The 18,978-nt window shown below is 36.9% G+C and overlaps 1 protein-coding gene across 1 annotated transcript in view; it reads left to right on the top strand.

Annotated features, from left to right (window-relative positions):
• Nucleotides 1–680: 680 nt before the first annotated feature.
• The window catches only part of LOC144650588 (uncharacterized), a 131,889-nt gene continuing 113,591 nt past the window's right edge, over nt 681–18,978 (top strand). The window contains exons 1-12 of the mRNA XM_078510298.1: nt 681–727; nt 4,349–4,527; nt 5,529–5,600; nt 5,749–5,808; nt 7,205–7,279; nt 9,026–9,100; nt 10,809–10,880; nt 11,772–11,846; nt 12,401–12,472; nt 15,788–15,853; nt 16,671–16,739; nt 18,054–18,125. Coding sequence (XP_078366424.1) covers nt 4,358–4,527; nt 5,529–5,600; nt 5,749–5,808; nt 7,205–7,279; nt 9,026–9,100; nt 10,809–10,880; nt 11,772–11,846; nt 12,401–12,472; nt 15,788–15,853; nt 16,671–16,739; nt 18,054–18,125 — 878 coding nt within the window. The 5' untranslated portion in view covers nt 681–727; nt 4,349–4,357. The remainder of the gene's footprint in view (nt 728–4,348; nt 4,528–5,528; nt 5,601–5,748; nt 5,809–7,204; nt 7,280–9,025; nt 9,101–10,808; nt 10,881–11,771; nt 11,847–12,400; nt 12,473–15,787; nt 15,854–16,670; nt 16,740–18,053; nt 18,126–18,978) is intronic.

Below are 18,978 nucleotides of genomic sequence, written 5' to 3'. Positions count from 1 at the left end.
ATGGTATATGACGTTGCCATGGTAGCGTCATAAATACAAGCAGGTCTTGCCAAAAATCGTCATTTTTAACATTTTTCTTGATTTTTTCCAGTTTTTTAAAACAGAATGGCAAGATTTGTTTATTTTTACATTCCATAAGCATTCTAGCTTGATTTTGCATCAATTTTTGTTATTTTGTCACTTTCTAAGAAAATGTTGAAATCCAAGATGGCGGATCCAAGATGGCGGCTCTTATGACGTCACGTGACGTCATATGACGTCACAGCCAATTAAAATTATGTCATCTTGTAGAGTAAACTTAGGACTTTCTTGTCAGAGCAAAATAATTTCGCTACGGCTTAATATAACGAAAACTCCGGGGAGGGGTTCCATCCACCCCCCCCCCCCCCTTGTACGATGATGGGGGTATGAGTTTGCTTGTACGTCCGAGGGTTAAATTCTTGAGTAGGTTCGAAACCCCTTTTTATGATCATTAAATCACATCCTCTGTTTTAATTACACCAAGTGAAATTGTTTACCACCATCTATGATTAAAAGAAACACAGGAAGTGTTGCTTGTCATTAAAATGTGGTTCGAACCAACGGAAGATTTTAAGCCGATTCTTCCTGTTCGTAACTTCATGTGAAAATTGTTACGACTCTTTCAACAATCGACTATTGAGTCCTAAAAGTCATACGAAACAGTCAGGCAAACAGGTATACATTACATGTCAAGCTTGAATGTTCGGTAAGCTTTTATGTTTCACTATGACGTTCATAAACGTATAAAATAGCTTTAAAAGAAAACCAGTGTGTCCGAGCAGCCATGTATCATATTTCAATGTACACATGTCATCAGTCAAGCTACTTTCACTTTGTATAACCTGCTCGGTGTGTAGATTTCATCTCTTCATCTCTTTACAAATCAATCAAATTGCTCGGATAGTGCAAACTTAAATTGAATTTCTATTACCTAGCAAGTACGATTTTAAGGTTATTTTTGAAACTGTTGCCTTTTTATCAGCACCAATATTAAGGCAAAATGAAATATACCCTGAAGTCTCTAGGTATGCATGTTTTACAGTACACAGGTTCTCGCTCAGTCGCTCGCAATGCGTTAAATGCGAGCCAATCCGACTCACATTTCAGATATCATCACATAAATGTTATTCTCAAATGAACTAAAGTAATGTTTGGAAACAAGGTGGCCAATGCTCCAGAGAATCGTTAGGTTGTCCAACGATTCCGTTAATTTGAAGTTCGATGGAGGCCAACCAGATTTTTTAAGCGATCTAGTTAAGCCACTTATAATTCTGGATACTTAACCCTATCTAACTTTTTCAAGTTTCAACTAAACGCTGCCAAACTTTGCGAGTTTATCTAAGTTTCATCCTATTAATGAAAATTAACTTAAGTACAATTATTTTACCTTTTTAGGTATTTTTTGCACCGTTTGGGTACTTTTCAGTAATTTTGGGTGGTTTTCTGACGTTTTAGAAAAAATTTGAAATCATAGATGGCGAATCCAAGATGGCGGCTGATTTGACAGCATGATGTAATTGTCACGTGATATGACTTCATCATATCACGTGACATATATCAAAAGATAGATTTTCGGACATACTATATATAATCTAAGTTTTATTGTGATTGCTTATCTATCCGGTCTGAATAGGGTTCAAGAAAATAATATTTTAAAAGCATTTTTCCAAATTTTCATATTTTTAAGCAATGGCCATCACTCAAGCATCACTTCAGTTTCTATAGCTCGGGCCAACTTGATAATATATTAGTTTTCTGGAGAGAATGAAGCTGCTCTTCGAATTTTAAATTTAAATTTCATCATTGAGATTGTCCAAATAAACTTTGCTGACAATTATCCTTTTTTTGGCACAGTTTCCAACATATGCATCAGTGATTAAATCATTCATAATCTCGCATGGAGCAGAGGTACGAAACTGCTTGCAAAATTCAAATGCCATTAACTGGGATCGAAACTTACCGATCAGGAAAACAAGTTCCAGCAGTTGGTGTAGCTGCAGTCATGTGACTGTGGGAGATAGAATGGAAAAAAATTCAATCAATACTGTTCGTGTTACCATTCTGTTGAATTGTAGCTTGTTTAAATGCACAGTAACGTTCAATTTATGCCCAGTTCTAAAATCAAAGCCTTTCCCTCCACAGTAGTGTACTTTCAGCAGATGAGAAACATACATGTTTCCACTTCGTACACGTATACGCACTAAAGGTATAATCCCTTGATATGCTCCGACGAACGGCTTTCGCTGAATACTCGAGTATTTTTTACCCTAAGCAATGGCTAATTCACTTACTAAGGGGGGGGGGGGGGTCTTAAGCATGCATGTGACAGTTTCTTAATAGCGGAGCCCAATAGCGGCCGAAGGGCCGCAGAGCGGAGCCCCATAACCATAGAAAATCCACAGAAATAGGAAAAACCATGAACTTGAGTTTTCACGGTCATTACGGCTGGCGGCATGGCTCGCGGGCGCGTACGACCGTCCGACTGTACGTATGTATGTACGTACGTCGCCCACTTCAGAAATAGACTAACCCTTAACCTCTTTGATACTAGGCAACCACGTTATGGTCAATCGACAGTTGTCAATACAAGGAGTCCGCTAACCTGTATCACGTGACCATATCGCGGGCTCAGGGTATTACTTATCGAGGTCATGTGTCTTTTTAAAGTTGACCACTGACCAGAAAATGGTTTTCCTATTGGAACGTGGGCTCAAGTACTTTTTAAATGTCCATTCGCCGTTTTCACCGTTCCCATAATACATCTTGTTTCCCCCCAAAAGTTTTGCATAAGCATTGTTTTCAATTTCTCTTGGGATTTACAATGACGTACAATCGTCCCAAGAGAAATTGAAAACAATGCTTATGCAATTTTTTTTTTTTTTTTTTTTTTTGGGGGGGGGGGGGGGGGTAAACAAGATGTATTATGGGATCGTGAAAAAAGCGAATGGTAAGTGAATTCAGATATATAAAGGGCAAAGTAAATTACCGTGGAGGTCCGCTTTTAGGCTTGGCTAAATCTATTTAATAACTAATCGAGTGAGATAACATCGCGCACGCGGGCCCACGCATTGCTCTTAAAAAGACCAATTATAAAATTGTAAGCTTTGGACTGCAATCCCTATAAGAGTTTCCACTAAAATAGTCAGCTCGGCTGCGCCTGGTTGACTATTCGCTTAAAGAAAACTCGGGTTCGTAGTCTAATTACAAAAGAAAACACTGGGAAATCAATCAGATTCGCGGATTTTAAGTAGAACACACTGAGTGTTAAATAATATTTATTATTAAATTCTCAACATCGGATATTGCATTTCTAGCTTTCTGATTGGTTCATTGAATCCCGGTTATCAGCTCGTAAACCTATGTTTGACCTTATATGGGAAATGAGTGCGGCAAGTGCCGCTCAGCGTAAAATTTTTCTGCGGGAAGTGACAGTTTCATCATAAAAATGGTCGAAAACAGCAAATTTGACGAGCTTTATGAACAAGAAATAATCAGCGGTGCCTACAAAAACCACAGAAATGCCATAGTAAAATTAACTACGCAAACCAACAGGATTGATGCGAAAAGTTTAATTAATAGTACTTGTAAACACACAACAAGAGCGAGTGAATAAAGTAGAAAAGCAGCAAATAATTTACGAAAGAACGGCAAACTGACAAAGTTTCATTCATTGTACGTCATAAAATTAGGCTCGGCACTTCTGGAAAGTTTGTTACCTTTTAATCTTGGTCTTGTCCTTTTATACTTCAATAAACCTGTTCCACTTTGAGCTCAATTTCTCTTCAAGTAATATAGCTGTCTTGATGACAGCCGTGGAGCCGTAAATTACAAGTACAATGTAAACACTTGCTTCGTTCTACTTGCACAAGACGTGTAGTTTCCAGAAAAGCTTTTGCTTCGGATCATCCCGTAAATCTTAACTGTTGTCACGATTTCCAGGATATATAGACGACTTTAGAGGAGATTATTGGATGAAAATCTTGGGAAGAAAACTCTCTCGCTCGCTTTGCTCGTGTGTTTCATTCAACTCAGGAAGTGAACACCACGCCACAAATTTTCCCGCCTCCTCATACTATCACTTCGTTTACATCAAACTGAAATGTCCAGTCGATTTAAACTTAAAGAAGAATTTAATAAAACAATTATTCTATTCGCCCTTGTTGGATACGAGTCGTTATAGCCAACTCGTATCCAACGCGGGCTCATAGAATAATTGTTAAATATTCCTGGGTTTTTTTCGTTTTGTTCAAATTTATGATTAAGGAGTATATCTTTAACTACCCTGCTTGCACTTGGTTGAGAGATGACTGATTTTTCTTCTCAGAAGACGCGAGGGATGTATACTAGTCTGAAACAAGTATTCTTGGCTCTGTGGCTTGTAGTTGTGTGCGATGGTTCTTGTCCAAAGAAGTGTACCTGTACTCCATTTGGCTCCTCAAGGGTTAAAGTTAAGTGCAGTGATGTCAAGCAAGTACCACGGGATATCCCGTCCAACACAGTTTTTCTGTAAGCATTATTTAAATATTTTATTAACCTTGTATTATTATTTCATCACATCACAACACATCACTTCACGTCACGTAACGTTATGTTTCGTTCCATTATGTTATACACAGTTTCGAAGTTAAAAAATGTTAGTTTATTGATGGCCAAACACGTTAGAGCAAACTGAAGCTGGCAGCTGCTACTTTTCAAATTTTGTTGACTTAAGCAAGGAGGTTCAACAACAGTTTTCAGCAATTTCCAGCTCTTATACTTTGATGGGTCAGTACTACAAATCTTTATCAGATGCTGCTACAATAACAGTATCAAACAAATGCCCAATCATTGATAAACAAATTGTGGTTCTTTTCTTGATATCACATGTTACCATAGCTACAGTATAACTTGTTAAAAACTCGCTTAATTTTAGCTTAAATTTAGCCACCTTAAATTTTTCGAAATTTAAGATGGCTCTGAAATCGCTCACAGGAATTTTTTTTAACTTTGCTAAAAGTTGTATCTTGACGTGCTGATCATTATTCAGTAAAAAAAGTGCGGATCACCGAGTTCGTTATAAGCATTTTAGTTGTTTAGACCAAGGATTTGTTTGCTTGGATTCAGTCAGCAACCGATGAAAGACTCTAAAAAGTCTTATTTCACTTCGCATAATGTAAGTAGCACTAACAGAAACAAAAGTTTCAATGATAGCTATAACTCCAAACCTCCTGGGAAAGGGAGAGTGAGGCGAAATTTAAGTCGTCGGCTTCACCCATACCGAGGAGAACTATGTCAACAACAAGTCTCTGAAAAGACTCGTTATCATTCACCTATAGTAAACTGAAAAAGGCGTTTCTCGCAATAATGTTTCCTGTTTTAGTTACATAACCTTTTTCCATATTAAAAAAAATTCCGAAGATTGTGAACAGTTCATGAAACGACGTGCTCATTTACCAGAATTAAAAATGTTTTGTTATAATATCTTGCCAGTCTCAACATAAAATAAAAATTTTATTCTTTATCTTTAGAGATCTTTCAAAGAACTCACTGGAGGTCATTCCAAAGGACACTTTCCAGAATTTAACGTCTTTAAAAGTGATGTAAGAGAGTTCAATATGCCAAGTGCTTTGTTATAAACTATCATTTATGTTGTGGGTTAAAGTTAAAAGTTGTGATGCTTAAAATAAATCTCTCTAAACCTGTATAACTTTTATTATATTAAAATTATGATGTTGTATTCTTTGTTAGAATTCTCAATGAAAATCGTATTCGAGGAGGATTTTATCTCCCAAAAAGCGTGGTGAGAATGTAAGTTTAAGAGAAATTTTTTACTGCCCAAACCCCAAAACCTGGGAGACTGAGGGACTGCTCTCAGTCTGGGCTCTCGCCTGCCACCTTTTTGTTATTTTACTGTTTTATTGATTAGATCTATTAACAGATCCTTCGTTAGCAGCATTATCGTTTGCGGTCTCTTGCTGTTTTAAGTTTTACTTATGTGTGGCTATTCAGTTTGACAAAAAAAAAAAAAACACAGCTCAAATTTAGGCTAAATTTCGAATTAGACGACGACGTTTTTAACCGCGCTCTCAACTTTGTTTAAATAATCGGCCCCATATATTTCTATAGCTTTCTTATAATTTTGTTAGTACTCAGTTCTAGTCATTTGCTTTTTCGCGCAGTAAATAAAAACTACGGTTTTAGTAAATTGTTTATTCTGACTCTTATATAACTTTTGTTATGTAAAGTTTACAGTTGTTACCACTTTAAAGTTTTTATATCAATGATATTTCTTTTTTACTCGTGAATGCATAATGAACGAGTATAGTGGCGAAGTTTAGCCATCCGTCCATCCTTCCGTCCTTCCTTCCATCGTTGTTAACATTATGCAAATTAGGTATGCTCACGGGCGCTCTTCTAAATTTCGTTTTCCTCGGCTGTGAATAAAAATACAGCTTTACAAAGGTATCATTTCAAAGAAATAAGTGTAGAAAATACTTCATCCCTATAAATGAGAAACAATCGTTTCCCAAACGATGAAATATTTCCTTTTCTTATATAATAATCGCGAACATTCGGAAACGATGACCAGTGACTTTATGTATGTGTTATTAAAAGACTGGGAAGGTTAGAGCACGGCACGATTTATTAAAGGATAATCAGTAAAAGAGTAACGAAACTCTATACAAGACAGATATGTATATAATATCCGTGGAAAAAAAAATAAGAAGAAAAAAAGAAATTTAGCCACAGGGTATGAGAGTCGATCCCGGGTCACACGCTTTCGTACGCAGAGCTGTACCACTGAGCCATCGGTTTGCTAAGCAATTAAAAATGTTGAAAAAAGTAATTCTTATACCTAAGCGACTTGTTATATGTTCACCCTCTTTAAATAAAGTTGATTATTATTATTAATCCCTATAATGAATATTTTCCAGCGATACTATACTGTTCAAAGGAACGATTCAAATATATCTAACGCATTCACGAGTGGGTCATAGACCTCTTTGATTTATTGTTACTGTTATCATTAAAATTTTTTATTATTTTCCCACAAGGCCTCACGGGATAACACGCGTTTGTGAAACGGGCTCCCTGAATAAAGATTGTTGTCGTTAACATCATCATCATTAAATGAAATACTAAAGAAAAACCATTTATAAAAAATTGCTAAAACGGTAAATGTTTTGTTGACTTCTATTCCCAGTGAAATGGCGGATAACCTGTTATCACTGAGTGACTTAAAAACCATTCTTAAAGGATTAAAAAGGGTTTTTACGTTGTAAGTACAATTATCTCAGTTGTATCTCTATTTATTACCGTTTAATATAGCCGCTGTATACACGCGATGGATTCTAACGGGCTTTATTTCTTATATACAATAATCGAGCTACTGCGCGCGTTCTGATTGGTTAATTCTAGAAAAGCAGCTGAATGCCCTCGCCTTACACTCAGGCATCCACAAGCAGTATTTCTTTTCTTTAATTATATAAACTGCGGTTGTTTTTTGGGATTTGGCCAGCGAGAAAAACAGTAGCTCAACTTTTTTGTAAAATTACGATTATTTTTTACGTGTGTTTGATATCACCAATCACGTGCTTACAAGTTTGCCATGATTTAATAGTGAATGAGCCAAAGTTTATCGATATTAAGTCGAAACATCTTCGGATCTTCCTTTGCAATCTTCTGTAATCTTCGGCAATCTTCGAAAAATTTCGGAAAATGTTCGGAAATATTCGTCTGACCTTTAGAAAACATTTTGAAAATCTTCGGAAATCTTCGGAAAATCGTCCAAAAATGTTATTAGTAGGTTTATAAAATATACAAAATAATAAATGGTTGCTGGGATATATGAAATTTCTCTTATCGTGTTCGTATTTGTAATCAAATGATGACGAGTGAAATTGGGAAATAATTTCACGCGCGTTTTGTCAAAATGCTAATAATTTCCCTCGCCTAAAGGCTCGGAAAATTAATAGCAGTTTGACAAAACGCGCGTGAAATTATTTCCTAATTTCACGAGTATACCATTTGATTACATTTTAATATCATAGGTGACAAATTACGCTTGCAATCGCAGGTTTTCGAACTCCGAGCTTTGAAAAGTTCAAAGCATACATTTTGCTTAAGTTCGCAAGTTTTTTACTCTTTGAAGAAAACCTTTTAGAGATTCCTTTTCGCTGTTGACAAAAAGTTTCAAAGATGAATCAACTGTCAATTATTTCTCACATTATAACCATAGTTCGTCTTGAATGGCGCCCGTGTATAACGCTAAAAAATCCGCTCGATGCCATTTATGTAATTGGCCTAAGTCTTGAAGTCGTTCTGACGTTTTGAAATATAAAATATCGTAAAAAGTTTTATTACATGGCCAAGACTAGCTGGCTAAGATGAAATTCAAGCGAAAATGTACAAAGTTTAAGCTTTAAAACATCTTTTATTACCGCTAACTACGTTGCCATGGCAATTTTATAATTTCACATGTGAAATTATAAATTAACGTTAAAATTTCGCGCCAAAATCAAGGAGTTATTTGTCACCTATGATATTAAAATCTACATCTCACTCGTTCTCTGCACTCACTCGTTAGTTATCGAGTTGAACACTCGAAGACAAATTTCATATCTCCGCGCAACCATGTATTATTCTCTATATAGAGCATGAAGACCATCTTCTACTGGGTAATATAAAGGAAACCACTGATAATAATACTAGAATATACGCTTAGCTTTTTTCGTCACCAAGTATATTTAAAAGCACTTTTACACGAAAGCAAACAGTCTATCGGTGTACGACAAGACCACGTATTGTTTCTGCTTGTCAGAATTTTTCTGGTCTTAAATTTGGCTTTGGGTTTTTAAAAGTTGTTTTTGGTATTGACGTTATATAACAGGTAAAATCCTCAGTTTCATAATTTATACGCAAGTACTTTTACTTATGAACTTTGATTTAATGCAACAGGAGTTTATATTTACCAAATTTAATTGGCTATTTATCTTAAACATTGTTATTTTGTTCATCTTTGCAGATACATCAGGTTTAATTTCCTTGGACCCAACCTCACTTCTGACGTTTTTGCTGGCTTGGATAAAATGAATTATCTGTACGTATTCCCATAATTAAGGAGGCTCAAAATCTGCATTTTTCAGTACCTCAACTTTGACGAATCAATACTACGACTTGTTTCAGTTAATGCAACAGTTTTGGTATTAAACAGATGCCCAATCACTGGTAAACAAGTTATGATTATTTTCTTGACATTACAAATTTCCATAGCAACGGTATAACCTGTTAAAAACACCCTTAATTTTCGCTTCAAGTGCTTATACCGTTAATGATCAAGTTAACGCCCGGGGCGTCTATTAAATTTTAGCGGTCTTAGGAGGCGCGTTAAATAGATATGAGGCGTTTATTAGAGAGAGGCGTTTATTTCACTTTAACTGTAACAACGTCAGCAAAACAAATAAGACGCGTAGTTTGCTCGCGGAGTAATATAGAAAACATAGTTTGTGTAAAGGAGACGAATTTATTCTGCGCAAACACTGGCTAATGCAAAGCCTGAAGATGTTGTTCATAGATCGATATTGACGTTTTCATCGTCATCGGGGGAAACCATGTTTGCATCGTTGGCCTCTTCGATGTCCGAGTCAAGCAAGAAACTAAATAATTTGCGTGACTTTTCTCTATGGAGGAATGGAGCGTTACCTTGGTTTTCGAGATGATTCTTGGAAGGGGGGTCTATTAGATACGGGGCGTTTATTAGAGGGGGCGTCTAATACAAACTTAACACCTTAGGGGGAGCGTTTATAAGATAGGAGGGGTTTATTTGAGAGTGGGCGCTTATTAGATCATTTACGGTAACTCAAAAACGAGCTTGGTGACCCCTCATTTCAAGACACAACTTTGGCAAAGTTTAAAAAAATTCTGTATTGTGGGTTCAGAGCCACCTTAAATTTTCGAAACTGTAAGGTGGCTTTGAACCCACAATACAGATGTTTTTAGAGTTTTGCCAAAAGTTGTGATTATTCTGTCATAAAAATGAGCGGTCACCAAGCTCGTTTTTGAGTTATAAGCACTTATTGCGAAAATTAAGGGTGTTTTTAACATATTCAACTGTTGCCATGGTTACCAGTGACATAATGAAAATGACCGCAACTTGTTCAGCGGTGATTGGACATTTGTTTGATATTATTATTGCTGCAGAACTGTAAAATATTTGTAGGACTGACCCATCAAAGTATAAGAGCTGCAAAGTGCTTGAAACTATTTTGAGCCTCCTTCACTGATAATTGATTTAGTTTGAACTTCTGTGCACAATATATACATACATCTTATTAACCAAGCGAATTGGCCATACTGGCAGCATATAGGCTGGAGGTCTTGACATTACGCGGAACCGAGTACAGCGAGGTTCGTACAGAAACGACCGGTACGAGGGTCGATATTCTTCTATACGGTCCCAAGCAAGCTTTGTTAATAAGAGAATTATTACACAACTGAAAGGGAAGGGGAGAGGATAAAAAACGACGGGATTTTGACCGAGGGTCCACCGGGTGTCTTGGTGGTTGTTATAAAAACCAATGAAATTACGAAAGAATTTTCATGTGAGTCAAGCGTTTGTTTTGCTTGTGTTGGACTAGTGTGCGATCATTCGGGACAATTCCCAGTGCTATACTTAGAAATTATTGGACCGGCAATGGAACAATCTGATGGTTTGATGTATGTTATTGGCCCTTCGAATACCTTAGTTGTGAAAGAAAGGGCATTATTACTTTAAATTGTAGGAACCCATATATATCATCTTTATTCAGGCATTTGCAAGGATGTCACCTGGAAAACATCGAGGATGGGACCTTTAAGGCGATGAAAAACCTGACTATTCTGTAAGTTAGCAAATAGTATATCATTTAATAATCACTGAAAATGCATCTCATCCTCAAAAACCGAGGAGCGGATAATATAGTCGGAGCGACACAAAGTAAACCAAGCAGCACAATCGACGCGACGAAAGTTTCCAAAAATAGCATAAATTATCAATTTTGCTCGGGTCGAGTCTTACTGGGAACTGAAGTGACTGTTTTTGCAGTGATTTTTACTGTTCTGTACCCTGCCTTTCAAGTCAAAACAGATAACTAATTATTAAGCGCCCGATTTTAAGTTTCTCAAGCTTCTCAAGCTTCTTGTTAGGGTACCTGTATTAGTTCTTTTTTTTTTTGTTGTTGTCTTTTTTGTTTTTTGTTTTGTAAGCTTTGTGTAAAAATATCAATAAAAATTAAAAAAAAAAATATTGAATTACGCGACATTTGGAGGTAAAATTTTTGAAAATACAAGGCTCATGGGAACTTGAAATTCTGGTGAGAATCTACTGTTTATATGTACTTTTTAATGGCAGCGAGGAAAAATATATGCCTTTTGGAGTGACCTTTTCCTTTAAGTAAAAATCTGTTTTTCGATTATGTGAAGTTAACTTCTTTCTATACCGTCTTGGAAAGTAGCTTAAAAATACATGGACGTGCTTTTAAACTTCCTCGCTCTGACTGCATGACCTGACCGAATGAAAGACAGACAGACAGACAGACAGACAGAAAGAGAGACAGACATACAGACAGTCATACAGACAGTCATACAGACAGACAGACGACCGACCGACTGACTGTCTGCCTTCATGAGACAGTCTGACCTGAGAGCTTAGAGAAAAAAGGATGTCCTTTTGACTTACAAGGAGGGGTGGGATACGGAATATTTTTAACAAGGAAATTATTTGCTTTCCTTAGCGATCTTTCATGGAATCAACTATCTTACTTACAACCAGAAACTTTGGAAGGACCTGCTGATAAACTGGCATTGTTGTAAGTTATTTGTTATGAATCCTTTATTATTTCAACTGATGGTTTTCATTTATAATCAACATATAACTTGTGCCCTTCTGAACCATCATCCAGGCCAAACAAAACCCAATTATTCACTCGATTGACTTAATTTTATTTTTGGAATATATTTACAGAAACACTTAGTACACCTTTCCTCCCCTTTACTTCTAAGTACTTTTGATGTACAGTCGAACCTTCTTCGCCAAAGTCACGGTACTTTAATTAGAATCGAAGCTTGTCTTAAGCGACCGCCTCTCATACAGGGCGCCGCATCAGGCTCACCAAAAGGATTGCGGCCTTTTGGGATAAGGATGCACTACTGATGGAAAAGATATTTCAGATGAAGGTTGATAAAATTTTCTTTCTTTCTCGGTCCAGACGAAGATGTTTCTGTGAACGGCGAAGAGCACGTGAAGCTAGTTGATATTTTCGAATCATGTCACCTGCCAGGCTAATTGAGAGTTTTTATTTTGAAAAGCCTTTCAATGTAAGAGAAACGTACATAAAACAGACCAATGCTTATTTCCTCACAGGCAACTGGAATCAAATGCTCTACGGACGATACTTAACAGGACGTTCAGTCGCTTTACTAATCTTACCCGATTGTAAGTCTTATTTTAGTGCCTTAATAGCAGTTCAAGCATAATAACATTCGGCCCACTCCATTTCTAACAACCAACGCAAAGTACCTAATTTTAAGCCTAAGGACTACACTATATTTATATTAACTAATGGTGGAAGGTGGTGGAGGTGAATAATTGTTTTAGTATATACCACACAAGTTGAATAACTAGCGGACCAATACATCACTTTCGATAAACAAAGCGACGCACGAAGGCAGTTTGCTCCGAGGCAAGCTGCTCGGAGGTGAATAGTACTTTGCTAATCACCTCCGAGTTAACCAATCAGCGCGCGCGCAAAGCACTATTCACTTGTGTGGTATATACTAATACACTATAATTTACTTTAAACAATTCCTTCTCAACCTTTTTCACTACAATAGCAGTTATCTATTAGAGATCTTATCTTATCTTATCGCCCCATAAATTACAAGAGGTCGAGATGGGATAGGCAGGGATCCTTACTTCGTCACATTATAGTTTGCTGAGCGCTAGGTGGGCGTTACCTAGTAAAATTTGTATTATTTTTTTTGGTGACCGTGGCTAACTACAGTTCTGAGGGGGTACCTTATTGTTACTAATAATTTTCGCGTGTAATTTATTTCGCGAAAATTAGGGAGCCAAATTTTGCGAGTATTAATTTTTGCGACCGCAAGAAATATAAGAGCTAAAGTGTATTAAATTTCGCGATTTTGTCGTTGTTTTCTGGATCAGTCGTCATTGACTAAGGAAATACTGGAAATACACAAAGGTCTGGTTCAATATTACTACAAGGAGCCTACATACGGAAACATTGGTGATTGTACTAAAGAGGTCTTACCCGATCTACAGGCTGAAGAAAACGGTAATCAGAGAAAGGTTCTAGTCGAAAACAAGACGAATAGATATTTTTATTGTTTTGATACATAATGTGGTATTAATTTTCGCGTGTTTAAATTCCACGCAATGTTTTTTCGCGCGTATTAAATTTCGCAATTATTTTAAAATAACGTTATCAAGTAGAAAGATAATGTTTTTAGTGTTGAGTTTAAAAACAGCTAAAGGTGACAAAGTATACTAGACTATTAAAAAAGTGTTTCACGGTCATTAGAGTTCAAAGTGTCGCCTTTTTTAACCGGGCGGAGCGCCTGTTCATAATTCGCTCAATTTTATTTTCTTTCTTTTTTTTTCATGGTTTCTCACCTCAGACCTCCACTTGGCCAACACTACCAACAAAAATTTGTCGTCGGCGATAATAAAAACGTCGGTATATTCTGATATCATGTCACTCATAATATTATATTCGATCCCTCCTGATTCGACCAAAGGCCAATTGCAATTTTCTGGATCGGATATTCCACTTTACCTTTTGTTTTCAGCTTATTTTTGGAATCGAAACGAAAATTGAAAACCCAGTAAGAAAGTGTCTAGGCACGGGACACATGCCATCGTGCCAAGAGAATTACCTGCTGAATCGCACAGTAACACTCGCTTTGGATCATTCGACTTCAATGCCGCTGATAGCAGTGTTATTCGAGTAAAGAAATTGGTTTTTAAGCTTCTCTAATTTCAGTTTACCGAATTAAATTTCTGCCATTCGAGTGGTTTGAACGTATTTTTTATTTATCTATTCGGAACAAAATAAACATTTGCAAGTCTAGGCAAGAGTTTATCTTTTGCATGTGGGTTAAAGAAAAAATGACGTAATGAGGGAAGTTTTCGCTCACTACTCCAGCTCACGCAAACTGCGTGACACATACAAACGTTAGTCTACTCTTTATTTTGGCGAGAAATGGACTATTTTTATTCCATTTAACTCGTTTGGGTTTATTTTATTTAATTATCGGAACAGGATAAACATTTGCAAAGATAAGCAGGAAAAGAGCTCTTCGGACTATGCGATGCTCTTCAGAGAGTTGTTCCTTTCTCATCTGGAAATTATTCATTCATTTCGACGTCAATTTTGTTTTTAAAGTTGAAAGAAATAATTCTCAAGGGTTACATTACGTGGCAAGGAATGGAAACGAAGCCAAAGAAGTGTATTTCTCCAGGCATGTGGACTAAGGCAAGAGATGACGGAATGAGGGAAATTCAACTTAAGCACACTGCGTGACTCACGCAGACATCAGACTTGTGTGCTTCCTAAGTGGCTGCTTTTCTTCAGATTTTTCCACTGTGCGGCGCCATTCTAGCAAAAGAACTGAAAGAAGTGGTTAAGTGTCTGGTTATTAGCTGCTTTAAGCTTCTTGTTTGTATTTTAACTCGAAACTACAACTGTTATCTTTCTATTTGATAGTGAAGTCAAGATGACTTCGAAATGTTGCAGTTTTTTTCCCTCATCTTTATAGGAAATTACATGTCGAAATGTTCTCTCCCTAGTATTGCATTGCGCATCATTACTGTGCAGAATTGTACGTGTAATTAGCGCTCGCAGACAAACAAAATGGTCGGTTTTTTCCTATGCAGCTTGGCTCGCGAGAGAGATGAATCATTGTTTTCTCGTAAACGAGTACGGTGAGCGATCAAATTCGATCCTTCTTTAAAATAAATACAGATACTTTGCCAGTACTTCAAGGAATGATGTGGTATATACAAGGTCTTCCTGCTCCTTATCGGTGACCCCCCAAAGTTTGGTTGGAAATCTATGAGCAGTTCTTTTTCACGCCACATATTATTCGTGTTGCGTTGAATCAAGCTAAACATTTTTCTTCGTAAATAATTAAACCAATACAAGGTAATTTTAGTTCTTCCGCGATAACACTTTATTATTACTTCATTTACTTTATTATCACTTTATATTATCACTTTATATTATCACTTTACAACACTTATTATCACTTTATAACACTTTATTTACTTTGTATCACTTTAGCGAACGCAGACAGAACAATAAATCAAAACAACCGTGACAGAAAATGCTCTCACATTCGAAAGCCTCAAAGCTAATCCCACCAAACTAAACTAAACTAAATAATCTTGTCTTGCAAAAAGGCTCAGACCTCTTTGAGGTCGCAATACTGATGGATTTAATGGATTGTGTCGAACTCTACGGCAAAGGCCTTCTTTTTTCAAATTTCTTGATTTCTGGTGCGCGTACGCGAGTCGTGACCCTTTAAGACTAGAAGGAAATTCTATTGACAAAATGGTACTCGTTCCTAGACCTTACGTATAAGTAAAAGCTGCGGAGAAATGACGAAAATTGCAAGGCATACTGGGAAGGCCGAACAATGATGATCCAGTGTGATATTATTGAATTATTCCCTGAAAGCGAACTAGAAACGAGTCTTTGAAAGAAATACCTCTTTTTTTTTCATATTGCAGGGATTTGGCGGACAACCAGTTAACATCTGTCCCAGATTTATCGGGTGTTACCACTATTAACGTATTGTAAGTCAGTCGAGTTCATTTATAGATTCTACATTTGTTTTTTTAACCACCCTCCCCCCAATTAATTAATACAGTAAAAGCTTTTGAAATTCTGCAAATGGCAAGGGATCAGTTATTATGATTCCCTGAAACTTTAGAATTTTGATTGGCACACGGGGAACCCAATGGCGCTAATCTCCGATTGGTTAATTTTTTCCTGCGATTTTTCAAATATGGTTCTTGACCATTTGGGTATTTGCATGTTTGCTTTCAACCATTTAAAGGAAAGCAACGCGTTTAAGTCGTCCATTGGTTTCTAGTTATAGCACCAGATCCCATCTGCTTTGACAAACCCTCCTACAGTAGAAATGTTTTCATCAGTAAGGCAGAGAAAACGCCCTGGAATTCAATTTAAGAATTATTTGGATGTTGATTCACAGAAAGAATTTAAATCATCTAGAAGATCTCAGCGAAAACATGGAAGCTCGCCTTACCAATGTTCCAAATATTCCAAAAGACAGGAGGACATTTTTTTTTATGAAATATGATTCACTCAAAATTGGGTTGATTGACCTTGGATTTCAAACGTGTTGTACATTATTTCAAATAAACTCCTTGCATTCAAAACTTTGTCTGTTGTTTCGTTTTTCAATTAAGGTAACTGAAGCGCATCGAATATGTCACGTCGTTGATGTATTCCTCAACAAAAATGAGGAGTAACCGGTGGTCCATATCCTACTGCATTGGATTATTACGACGCCCCTTTATTTGTCTTTTGTTTCCGATATGATAAATGCGCGATATAATTCTAACAAAAAATTGTGACTATTTATTACAGACGATTTCAAAATAACCCCATCAAGAAGATCGCACGTCTTGCAACTTTATCTTACGTTAGGTGGACTATGTAAGTTTTTGGAACACAAGTATAGTAGAACACAATTACGTATAACCATTATGAATGGGACGTTAGAGGCACGCATTGTTTAGGATGCGTGTCTTGTTTCAGGAACTCTCGGGCTAATATCTTCACGTCACCACTTGGTGTATCCGGCTGTTTCCAGTGGTAATTTCGGCTTCGCCTTGTCCCGAGTTGGGGTTGGGAGGGGGGGGGGGGGGGACTGTTATAACAAAAGGACGGGAATGCCCGTCGTTTACCTTAGAAGTATAACTTACAGATTTCTTTCTCCCTAAGGGTGTTTAGAACAGAACGCCCATATTTTTGGTCGTCAAGGTCTTTTTCAAAGGCACGTGAAGAAATAAAAAGTGCCGTCTTGACTGAACACAACAGGCATGCATGAAAAGTCTGTTTTAACCAGAGAGAGAGGTGGGGGGGGGGGGGGGTGGGAGAAACTTCCTTTGTGACACAACTTAGAAATGCGGCATAGCGGTGCCGGGCAACCGAGTGTGCGCATGAGCTATGGTTGCTATGGGCATAGCTAAAAGCTTGACAACGTTCATTGTTTAGTTCGCATGTTTTTCACAGAACACAATAGCTATTTGCATTTTCTTTGCTACTTTGAAGTTTGCGGGACATTAAAACAACAAGCAGTTATAACGGTGACCAGTCTGGCAAAAGTAAGTCTTACGAATTATACTAATTAAAATAACTCCAATGATTCTGAAATTGTTTACCATTTTTTGGTTGTTAAATGTCTTAAATGTCGACCGAGACATTCGCTTGTTATTCCACGCCGCCAAAATATTCTCAGTGACGTGAAGTATCAGGTGAGAGATCTGGCTGAAAATGCAAAAAAAAAAAAATCTCAGTGGAGTGAAACATCAAACGCAAAAAGCGCCACTTTTCGCATTTCACACGCTTGCGGTCATTGATTTTTAAATCTTTCTGAGAAAAAAAAACTTTGGGTGACGTCTTTCTTAGCAACGGCTTGAACATAGACCTGCACCATTTCCCGGCACCGCTATGTCGTCAAAGAAAAGTGCAGACTTTCTTCCTCCCAGGTTTTTACAAAACTGCTAAAGGGAAATCATCAGGTTATTTTGTATACAAATCACTAATTTTGTGGGCGTAACGATTACATATTATTCTATTAACCCCGATTATAACGGTCTGTGGTATTATTTTACCTAGAATATTGTCCCAAACATTAATCTACGCCTTGCGATCTAACCAAATCAAAGATTGCTCTCTTGTGAAAGTGACATAAACAGACGATGTGGGCAGGTGTAATTAATTGCTATATATTACTTTTTCTTTCAGAACATTAACAAATAATAAGATTGATTACTTACCAGCAAGTGTCTTTCAACACGTGTCCGTGCAAAAGTACATGTATGTAACTATAAACAATCTACCAAAAAATTTACTGATTTCAATTAAAATAGGTTCCTAATTTACAACATTTTTTACATTTATCAGTTATCTGCTTTGCTTGTTGGTGCTTCACAAAAAGTATATAATAAGTTCTCTAAATTCCCAAAGCCTGACTAATGATATGATTTTTGCCACAAACTGTTCGTTACAGTCAAACCGGATGCTCTTTTGATGGGAACTTTGCAATGTTGCGGCGCAATGTTCCAAAATTGATTGACAGTTTTTCTCGTCACAACTTGCAACTTTCAATTCAAATTTGCTCGAGCAAGTTGCCAAGTTCCAGTTTACATTTTGCCGTATAAAACGAGGTTATACCACCTTTGTTTCAAAGAAACAGAAAATAATTGCCCCTTATTCGACTGTTTATCAACAGAATGCGAGAAATAAGCGACAGGCTTAGTTTACATTGCTAAGCTAGGAATAACGCTTCAAAATTACAAACGTAAGCCGTAACTTGCGGAGCAAATTTGAAATTTTAAGTACAATTCCAAGTTTGGCGATTTCAACTAAGCCTGTCGCTAATATTTCTCGCAGTCTGTTGATAAGCAGTCAACCATAGGGCAATTATTTCATCCTTCTTTGAAACAGAGGTGGAATTATTTTGTTTCATACGGGAAAAATGAAACCTGGAACTTGGCAACTTGCTCAGGCAAATTTGAATTGAAAGTTGCAGGTTGCGACGAGCAAACTGTCAATCGATATTGGAACATTGCGCCACAACATTGCAAAGTTCCCATCAAAAGAACATCCGGTTTGACTGTAATTATGTAAAAGATATAACCATACTTTAAGTTTTTTGTAGGATCTCTTG

Source organism: Oculina patagonica, chromosome 4 (genome assembly GCF_052425735.1).
Source record: "Oculina patagonica isolate OP01 chromosome 4, crgOcupat, whole genome shotgun sequence".
NCBI lineage: Eukaryota > Metazoa > Cnidaria > Anthozoa > Scleractinia > Oculinidae > Oculina > Oculina patagonica.
The sequence above is the reverse complement of the archived record's forward strand: the minus strand, read 5'-3'. Positions and strand labels throughout refer to the sequence as shown.